Source organism: Danio rerio, chromosome 13 (assembly GCF_052040795.2).
Source record: "Danio rerio strain M-AB ecotype USA chromosome 13, GRCz13ab, whole genome shotgun sequence".
In the NCBI taxonomy this organism is placed as follows: Eukaryota; Metazoa; Chordata; class Actinopteri; order Cypriniformes; family Danionidae; genus Danio; species Danio rerio.
This window is the reverse complement of record NC_141033.1, coordinates 26,418,612-26,429,767: the sequence shown is the minus strand read 5'-3', so window position 1 is coordinate 26,429,767 and position 11,156 is coordinate 26,418,612. Positions and strand designations below refer to the sequence as shown.

Genomic DNA, 11,156 nt, shown 5'->3' with positions numbered 1-11,156 from the left:
AGAAATTCTAAAAGTCCACACTGCCGCCCACAGGGATGACTCAGAAATGCAGCTTAGAGCTGCCGTGACCTCAGTCTTCCACCGGATAAAACGCATTGTAGATCAGTATCTTTTTGATGGACGTGTTTCCGCTTCTGGCTCATTTACTGATGTAACACACGGATCATTTGCTGAAGAACGACACGCAAAACTTCTTATGAGAGATGAAGAGAAAGAAATAGTCGACTTTGTCTTTTTAAAATAAGTTTTTAAAAGTTCTGTTAAACAGGTGAACAGTTACCCACTACTGTCTAAGGCGAGTAAAGCTCGTCTTCTCTGTCTAAATTTTGAGTCAGATTTTATCTTGACGGCACATTTGAACGTTTCGAATTTAGCGAATTATTTCAAGAAATAAAAGTACCAACATCCAAACGAAATGGCTGAGGCAGACAGCTTTTCATACCTAAAGACATTTCCACAGGTGTTTCCTGTGTTTCGAGTTCGTTCTTTAAGTGACACTTCGGCTTTCAGGTCCAGAATATTGACCAGACTGCGCTCAGCCTGCTCAGGTAGGAGGATATTTATTATTTACTTGCACTCTTAAAACTCTTAAGATTCTTTATCAGGAAGAACCCTTGATGTCCATGCATCATTCCATTTCCTTAGTTCTTTAAACTTGAAAAGGGTTATTTCGATAAAAAAATGTGAATATGCTAACCTATGAAATGTTATTTTAAGAACTTCACTTACTTATTAGATTGTTCTTATTACTGCAAAAATTTGGATTTTTTTGTAATCCTTATTTTAAGACATCATAATATGTTATTATTATTATAATTATTATTATTATTATTGTTAGTATTGTTATTATTATTTAGATTGTGCTTTTAATTTGTGTTGTTTTTTGATCAAGTACGTATATGTGATTGCAAATGACAAAAATAAGTGTCCCACAAAATAAATCTCATGGGATTTTGTTAATGGTGAGGTGCAATTTAAGACTGCATGCAAAATTACATCCGGCCTAAATATTGTCAGAGCACTGACCCAAACAGAATATTGAGAAATAAAACGTGTGACTTGTTGGTTTTGTCATAATCAGTTTCAAAGATATCATTTATTTGACTAAATATTGTCTATAAAATAACTGCAAGGACTAAAGTAACATTTTTCTTGATCATCTAAATAATCGAGTCTTTAGTTTTATATTTGGTGGCTAAACATTGAAAAATGACATTCTTGCAAAGCATACCACGTCATCGGAAAATGTCCTCTGTGATTGTTTTCTTTTTTTGGCACACTGTGCAGATGACAACCTTTTTCTAAAATGACTGTAATTAGTAAACGCGTTCAGAGAAAGTCTGGTTTAAATGTCATCACCCACACTATTCTGTAACCTTTTAGCGAATGTAAACCAGCAGTCTGACACTTCTTCTACCGTGTTTCAAAATAAAAACATGTTTGATATGAAAGGAGAATGATGTCTGATGGTGGTGCATATTGAACCCTAATTGCTTTCTATGCACAATCTTTAACATGCGGTGAATTCAGTCTGGTTAAAGAGACATAATACTGTATAAAACGTCTTCGTATGACAAGAGGCACATCTTTTGGTTATTTTGAGCTGAGTGATATTTGTTGAAATGACAGTTTGAAACCACTTCCTGGCAGCTAACCTTTCTTTTAACCATGCACAGACTTTCTTGTTTGATCAATGTTCTAGATTTAAATTGTGTCGTTTATTGTTTTAGTGTGCAGTGGACCTTGTAAGTGACCTGCAGATTCACAGAAATACAGTTAAAAATTAAATGTACTCTCACAGTTAAGTTTATATGTTGAATGAATACAGTTAAAGAGCCTTATTTGTCTGGGAACAGTTAAAGTTACTTTTATTTTTTCTACACAGTTCTGAATGCCAAATGCAATTTTAGAGCGTTTTTGCATGATTACTACAAATCAACCCTGTGGTTTAAAACAATTAAAATTTGGCTTATGGTGACTCAAGGGGGTTTACCCCAAAATGAATTTTGATCACTATTTACTCACCCTTAATTGGTTTCAAACCTTTTGAGTTTCTTTCTTTTTAATTAAAAGACGAAAATTTTAAAAGCCGAAAACTGAAAACTGGTAATCATTGACTTCCATAGTAGGAAATACTAGTGCTATAGAAGTCAATGGTTACAAGTTTCCAGGTTTGTCTGAAATATCTTCTTATGTATTCAAACTGGTTTGAGATCAGTGAAGGGTGAGTAAATAATAACAAGTTTTCAGTTTTGAGTGAATTATCCCTTTAAGATGAGATACCGCAACACACCTTTTCTCATGCGTCTTTTTCTTATAATATTTTGGCTTTTAAAAGGCTTTTTCAGTTTAATGCAAATAAAGCATCCAGAAAACACTTTACAATTGCACTAAGCTATTCACTCTCCAGCCACATTATTAGGTACACCTTACTAATACCGGTTTGGACCCCATTTTGGCTTCAGAACTGCCTAAATCCTTTGTGGCACAGATTCAACAAGATACTGGAAATATTTCTCAGAGATTTTGGTCCATATTGACATGATAACATCATGCAGTTGCTGCAGATTTGTTAGCTGCACATCTATGATGCCAATCTCCCATTCTACCTCATCCCAAAGGTGCTGTATTGGATTGAGATCTGGTGACTGTGGAGGACATTTGAGTACAGTGTCATGTTCAAGAAACCAGTCTCAGATGATTCACCATTTATGGCATGATGCGTTATCCTGCTGGATGTAGCCTTCAAAAGATGGATACACAGTGGTCATAAAGGGATGGACTGGGTATTTTCTCTTTTTCTGACCATTCTCTGTAAACCCTAGAAATGGTTGTGCGTGAAAATCTCAGTAGATCAGCAGTTTCTGAAATACTGAAATACCAACAACCATACCACGTTCAAATTCAAATAAATCATCTTTCGTCCCCATTCTGATGCCTCCGGGTGAACCTAATAAAGTGGCCAATGAGTGTACATCTTTTAGCAACATATATCAGTTTTCATGTCTGATATTTTTTCAGATTACTAATATGAAAGTTTTTACCAACAAATTTATTCATGTATAATTGTGATTATTCACATTTATTTATTTACATTATTATATTCTACCAAAAATGTGAAATGTGTAATTTCTTTTTTTATTTTTTATTTCTTTTATTCTTATAGAGTAATAAATATACATACATGAGAACATCTCTCTAAAAACCTAAACCACACTTTATCCAGTGTTCAGATTTTTGTGCTATAAATGTACGCAAATGTGCATTATTTCACGTTTTAACGTGCAAAAAACTTGCAATACAAAAAGTTAGCAATTTTTAATATAGTCAGTCAACTAGGAAGGTAACCATTAGTTTTTTTTTTTATCATATTGGTTTACATTGTCATACCATTAATTACAAAAAAAAATTCTTTTAAAAAGCTAAATGCATGACTCTAAACTTATTTTTTTGTTTGTCTCATGCCATACCTTTTAGCTTCATTCTTATGCTGGTGTAACCCAAGTAGCCCTCATTAACTTCCTCTTACAACATGAGATGATACCATAAATAGCCATTGATTAAATTATTAGGAATTTATTGAATTATGCAAGTGTAATACAACCCTTTTTTAAATCCTCCAGAATGCTGATAAAAATATTGTCATAATTATATATATATATGTGTGTGTGTGTGTGTGTGTGTGTGTGTGTGTGTGTGTGTGTGTGTGTGTGTGTGTGTGTGTGTGTGTGTAAACATACAGTTGAAGTCAGAATTATTAGCTTATCCCTTTTAATTTTTTTTTATTTTTTAAACATTTCCCAAATTATGTTTAACAGAGCAAGGAAATTTTCTGTATGTCTAATAATATTTTTTCTTCTGGAGAAAGTCTTATTTGTTTTATTTCAGCTAGAATAAAAGCAATTTTTAATTTTTTAAGACCATTTTAAGGACAAAATTATTAGCCCCTTTTTTCTGATAGTCTACAGAACAAACCATCATACAATAACTTGCCTAATTACCCTGACCTGCCTAGTTAATCTAATTAACCTGGTCAAGCCTTTAAATGTCACTTTAAGCTGTATAGAAGTGTCTTAAAATATATAGTAAAATATTATTTACTGTCATCATGTCAAAGATAAAAAAAAAATATTTTTATTAGAATTATAAGTTATTATAAGAAATTATAAGAAAATTATAAGTTATTAGAAATGAGTTATTAAAACTATTATGTTTAGAATATGTTAAATAAATCTCTCCGTCAAACAGAAATTGGGGACAAAAAATAAACGGGGCTAATAATTCTGACTTCAAATATATATATATCTTATATATGTGTGTGTGTGTGTGTGTGTGTGTGTGTGTGTGTGTGTGTGTGTGTGTGTGTATATATATATATATATATATATATATATATATATATATATATATATATATATATATATATATATGTATATATATATATATATATGTATGTTGTCATTAGGTGTCTGTTCCCCTTTTGCAGCAAATACAGCATCAGTTCATCTTGGCAATGACAGATACAAGTCCTACAAAGTGGTTAGAGGTATTTTTTGCCAAATAGTCCAAAATAGTAGCCAGGTCACTACGTGATGCTGTTGGAGAAAAACGTTTCTTGACTTGCTTCTCCAAAACACCCCAAATTGGCTCAATAATATTTGGATCTGGGGACTGTGCAGGCCATGGAAGATGTTCAACTTCACTTTCATGTTAATCAAACCAATCTGTCACCTGTGTGTATCAGTTTATTGTATTAGTGTGTCTTGCTGTGTGTATAATTGCATTATCATCCTTATATATAGCACTGTCTTCAGGATACAATTTTTGGGCCATTAAGTGCACATAATTCTCCAGAATAGTTTGGCAGTGACGCGGCCATCTAGCACAAGTATTGGGCTATTACTGATCCACCAGCAGGCTTCACTCTGGGCATGCAAAAGTCTGGGTGGTAAACTTCTTTAGGGCTTTTGCACACCAGAACTCTCCCGGATGTGGGAAAGACAGTGAAGGTGGCCTCATCAGAGAACAATGTTTCACATTGTCCATAGCCCAAGGCAAGACTTTTGCTGCTGGCACCATTAAAACCGAGTTTGCCATTGGCTCGAGTGGCCAAAGGTTTGGCTTTAGCAGCCCGGCCATGTATATTTTTCCCCGTGGAGCAATAATTTCAGCAGAACTGTGCTATTACTCTGCTAATAAAACCATCACGCTCTTAAGCTGTGGTCACGCAGCACTTTTCGCCCCATAGAATTCCATTCATACACATGTGAATGCGACAAGGCTCACAGTTTGCTTCATTGGAAAACATTGCGAAGTCGCATCACATGATTGCATAATACCAAATTTTGAATATGGACCAATCGCTCACTTTTGAAAATGTTTAATCATCTTGTTTAATCCTACTTCTTTTCGTAGTGTTGTACAGCAGAATTTCCTAAAACTTAAACTCGAGTGTGTGTGCAGCACTACTGGTGTAATGTGCAATCAATGAAGATTGCTGGTCAAATTTAGCAATGAAACCTCCAACACTTAATTGGCCAGTGTTTCAATTTCATTACCCAATCTAGGCATAGGCTGGTATACGATTCTGATGGTATGATAGCCTTGGATAAAAATGTTATGGTATCATGTTATTGTGATTACTGCTCTAAAATAAGTTCTTTTTAAATATCTGGGTTAAAACTTTTCCCCATTGAACACAATATATTTTATTTCAAGAAATATGTATTATATTTAGGAACAGTAAACCAGTCAGGCTGAATAATTAAAATACATTTTCTATAATTAAAATAAATTTTCTGTTGTTCTTTACAACTTAAAAAGGTATCTTTGATATCTTTATATATTTGGGTGGTTCGAAAGACCCACCCCCTAATGACAAAGTCCAGAATTTGACCTCTATATGAGCTCATTTGTCCCATGTTTGACGGTATGGCATCATAAATTGTAAAAATAACCAATAAAAGAAGACTTTAATTATTTAAATGGAAAATTCTGACTGAGGAAATAAGCTGGCCAGTTTGTTATTTGCATATAGGCTACAGTTTAAACAGATTGCCAATTTTTTGTTTTTTGTTTTTGTTTGTGTTTATGAATTAAAAAAATTTCAAAAGTTTTTAATTTGTAATTTTGTCAACAAAAAATAGTATGATAAGTATGGTATTAAATAGTAATACTTTTATACTTCTTTTTTATTAAAAAAAAAAAAAACACCTTTTTAAATTGTTTGGCTATGGGCCTGATGATGAATTTGGCAAAATAGTCAAATATGTACTATGATTACTGTATGTACTGTCATCATGGCAAACACACACACAAAAAAGATAAATTTTATTAGGAATTAGCAATTAGAAGTTAGCAAACACTGACAGGAAGGTTAAATTGACATTTGCAATATTATTATTTTTGTCACTGCAGTGTCGCTTCTTATCCACCAGGTGGTGTGTTCCTTCGTATTTTTTTGGCATCAGTGCTTGTCAGTATTGCTCTTAACCCTGTCTAAAGTCTAAGAAGGATTCTGTAAGGAAATGTTTTAAGTCTAACCCCATGACTGTTTTTCAAAAAGCCTTGCATGAATTATTCACAGCGTCTAGTTTGTGTTCCTGCAACCACTTAATGCTACTTACTGTTCCTCTACATCCTCTCTTCTAGCCATCATTTGGTGTTCTATATGCACACTTTGCAAAGATCCCGTCATTGTGTCTCGAAAGCCATGCGGTGAAAGGGACACGTTTAAATATACATTCAACGGTGTTATCCATTCAACGCAACCAGCACTTTATCTTTCACTGTGCAGAAAGCTTGCCCGTGCTCTGTTTGTTTGGATTAATTTGTAGGTTTTGCATGCTTTGATGCTGGTGTAAGGATGTCTGCTGTCATTCTCTACACACAATTAGTCACGTAATGACACAGAGATGGAGGCCGAGAGAAGCTGCCCTTTCCTAACAGCAGGCTGTAGACAACTCATTAAAGACCCTTTTCTGTTCTTTTAGCCTCTTAAAAGCTTGTTCCTCTCACCTATGGAGGAATATTAAACAGCCTATGAATAGAGTTGCATGGCAGATAGGCTGTCAGTACAGGCTTGGCATGGTTATTTCAGTTCAATCTGTCTGATATATGGGTTGTTGTCATGACATTGCATTTTTACTGTCACACATGACTAAAATATATATAATTGGCTAAACGTTGCTTTGTCTTTTATAAATCTCTTGTTATAAAAACTGCTAAGTTATAGTACATATTTAATAGTTATAGTACATTCCTCTGGTCTGGTATTATATGCTAATTTTACACCGGCAATTCTACAGAAATTTGTAACTAATTGAATGACCCCATTCAAGTCCATGAAGTGCACATGGAAAGTTTTTGTGTTCGATTTTTTCACATATTTGACTTTTTGGAACCAATATAAAATTAAATTTGTCCTTTGGTGTGACACCCATTATTTATTGTAACAAGTATGACAAGTCGTTGAGAAAAAAAATCATAATTTAATACAAGACAAATAGCACAATATGAAGAAGATACATAAGTTACCAACAATAAAGATAAATCCCTCTCACTCTATTTGTATATTATTTTTGTTTCTTAATTTTTGTATGTCACACTATTGACCTCTTCAAGGCGGAAGTGCACTCATTTTTGTGATTGTTTTAGAACTTCCTATTTAGTTTCCTATGAGAGAAATGAGAAGGAATAATAAACAGCAGAAAACGGTCAAACTACTTGCTCTACAAACACTCTCTGTTTTTGACTTCTAAAAATTAAAAATTAATGAAAGTGAATGAGACCAGAAGTCTCGAGGCAAAATGTTTTAAATAGCTGCACCCACTCATACCCGGAGAATAGGGGATATTTAAGGTACAGTTCAGTAAAATGTTAAAAAAGTAAAAGAACTAATAAAGTAAAAATACTAAAAAATAAGTGAAAGAACTGAGATAGTTAATGACCTCTTATGTTTTCTCAAACATTAGACAATCTACATCAATCTCCATAAATACATTTTTCTTATACAAACAAACAAAGAAACAAACAAACTAACTAACTAACTAACTAACTAACTAACTAACTAACTAACTAACTAACTAACTAACTAACTAACTAACTAACTAACTAACTAACTAACTAACTAACTAACTAACAACATTTTTTTTTTTACTGCCTACTAACTCTACACCCATTGGCCACTTTATTAAGTACATACATTACTTATACCAGATTGGAGCTCCTTTTGTTTTCAGAACTGTTTTAATTGTTTATTGCTTAGTTGGTAATCATAATCCACATGAAAAAGTGCCAAGAAAATCTTTGTATTGTTAAGTCTAAAGCATAAGCTAAAGAAAATGAAAAACAGCTTAAAGAAAATGGAAATAAGTAGCATTTGCTTTTGATTGATGTGGATGAGAACCAGTGAAACTGGTGTAAAGCAGTTAATTTAGTAGTTGGTAGTTTGATTTAGATTAGCAAATAATAAAAAAAAAAAAACATTTTCATAGCAATGATACTTTGAGTTCAACATTGAACAGGGAGCAAGGACACAAACAAAATGTTTTAAAAAATTGTCTTTTTAGCACCAAATTGGAATGATTTCTGAAGGATCGCATCACACCGATGACCAGAACAATCAACTTTGACTTGCATCAATAAATAACATTTTAAAATGCAATTCAAATAAATGTTTTTGTAAATTAAAATTAATTCTCACAGTATTTCTAGTTTTTACCGTATTTTTAATCAAATAATGTCGTCTTAGTGAGCAGAAAAGACATCTTTCAAAAATGTAAAAAAAATTGTTTGCATTTATTTTTTCATAAAAAATGAATTAAGATACTTTATTATTATTATTATTATTATTATTATTATTATTAATAATATTAATATTAATATTGATGATGATAATAATAATAACAACAATTTTATTATTATTATTATTATTATTATTAGTAGTAGTAGTAGTAGTAGTAGTAGCAGAAGTAATGGTGATAAATATAAATAAAACAATGAAAAAAGTTTACAAATTATTTTAGTTAGATTAGAGATGCCCAAAGTAGAAAGTTGACTCATTGTAACCTTTGATTTGGCCCACCATCCTATATGAGAGGAGAAGTGAGTATGATAGAGGAAGTTTGGACAACACCTTTAACACAGAGATTGCCATTACAAATTTTGATGCAACTTTTTTGTTTGTTTTATTGCTGAGCTACAAAAAAGCAAACTGAAATTCATTCATTTTCTTTTCGGCATAGTCCCTTTATTATTCAGGGGTCGCCACAGCCGGAATGAACCGCCAACTTATCCAGCTTATTTAATTCACCTGTACTGCATGTCTTTGGACTGCGGGGGAAACAGGAGCCCCCAGAGGAAACCCACGCTAACACGGGGAGAACATGTAATCTCCACACAGAAATGCCAGCTGACCCAGCGACATCGCTATCCACTGCGCCACAGTGTTGCCCCAAACTGAAATTAAATGTTTCAATTAAATGTTGTGAATGAATCTGATTTTTTAAAATGTAAAAACTATCATTCGATGGATAGAGGACTATGCAGAAGACGAGCAAATCAAAAACTAGTGTAACTAGTTTCTAGTCATTTTAAAACATTATTAAAAAAAACTATTAAATTAGCTGTGCAACTATATTTGCCTTCGGCACACTTGCCTTAATCAAGTTTGGTTTTTGGCTCTTCATAAGAAAAAGTTTAAGCACCCCTGATTTAGATTATGACATGTTAAATGTGTCAAAAAAGTCCAAAGCCAGCATTTGTCAAAAAGAATAAAGGTCAAAGATTATTTAAAATATTCTGAAATATTTTCCTAAATAAAGGCTTTACTAGACTTTAGGCTTTTAATTTAACATTGAAGAGCCATTTTACATATATTAGAGCTGAGTGTTTTGCCTTAATTCAAAATTTCGCTTAATGTAATATTTTAACCTGATTGCGATTAATGAACAATTATTTTATTTATTTATTTATTTTGCCCTCACAGTTCACTGACAAGTTTGTACAGTAAATATGCTCACATATTACAAGTGAGAGATTTCTGAATGAAAGGTGTGAAAGCAGCTTAACATACAGTAGTTCTAGTAAAGTCCATATTTCAGAGTTGAAGTTAAGTTTAGTTTAGTTCAGTGTGGTTTAAATTTCACTGCTGAAAGTTCAACCACTTTAGAGCAAATCCACCAAAGCGCAGCTCCACAAGTTCCGATCCAAGCAAGCCAGTGGTGACAAAAATAACAATAATAATACAATATAATATATAATATTACAATAATATTTTGAACAGTGCAATTCTTGCATCTCCTGTAAACAAGTACTTTAAACTTTAACTTTAAATAATAAGTTTGATGTTGTGGTGTGAAGGTATGCTGACAAAGAAGTTAAGGATCCAAACACAGGTTTATTAAACAGATGGTAAGGCAAGCAACAGTCACAATCAGGAGCAAACAGATGTATACAGGCAATCCAGAATTGTGGTCAGAAGGCAGAAAATGAAAAAACAAAACAAAGCAAGGTTCAAACATAGAAGGCAGGGAAAGGAAAGGAAAACATATCATAATGTTCACTAAAAGTGTAACAAGATTCAGCAAAGATGTGTGTGTGAGTGCTCTCTTTATAGTCCATGTAATCAGTTATGAACAGCTTCAGCTGTGTCTATGTGTGTGTCATCACCAGAACTCGAAACAGGTGTGAGTGTGTGGTGCATGACTGGATCTTGTAGTCCATATACCAGCAGATTTGTAGTCCTTTAGCGATCTGCCAGAATTAGATTGCTGGTGATTGTGACAGATGTAATGAAAAATATGCCATCTCAAGGCAACTCTGGCGCAGCTTCCAAATATTGCCAATGTAGTGCAAAGTAACAATAGTAACAAACAGGGCAGGTTCACGTGAGTACACACACGGTAAGGAAAGTAATTATAAAAATTGACCTGGAAAAATTTAATTTATCATTTGTTCTGAATATCTATTTCAATTACTTTTCGATGAATCGCCCGTTCCTAGTATATCACTATTCAGGTTTATGCAGTACTTTCTCCCAGAATGGTGTGAATGCACTTGTAGGGCATCTATTTCTGTCATATCTGTGATTCCTGACAAGTGGCTTTTATGTCTGTCTGTATGTCTGCCTGTCTGTCTTCTTCTCCTCCCGGTCT

The 11,156-nt window shown here is 33.2% G+C and overlaps 1 protein-coding gene across 3 annotated transcripts in view; it reads left to right on the top strand.

The window, feature by feature from the left end:
• Positions 1 to 115: 115 nt before the first annotated feature.
• The window catches only part of phactr2 (phosphatase and actin regulator 2), a 78,975-nt gene continuing 67,934 nt past the window's right edge, over positions 116 to 11,156 (top strand). For all 3 annotated transcript variants that reach the window (XR_015505935.1, XM_087279335.1, XM_087279329.1), the window contains exon 1: positions 116 to 548. Coding sequence is in view for 2 of the 3 variants with exons in the window: in XM_087279335.1 (XP_087135461.1) it covers positions 416 to 548 (133 nt within the window). In the remaining variant the exon portion in view is untranslated. The remainder of the gene's footprint in view (positions 549 to 11,156) is intronic.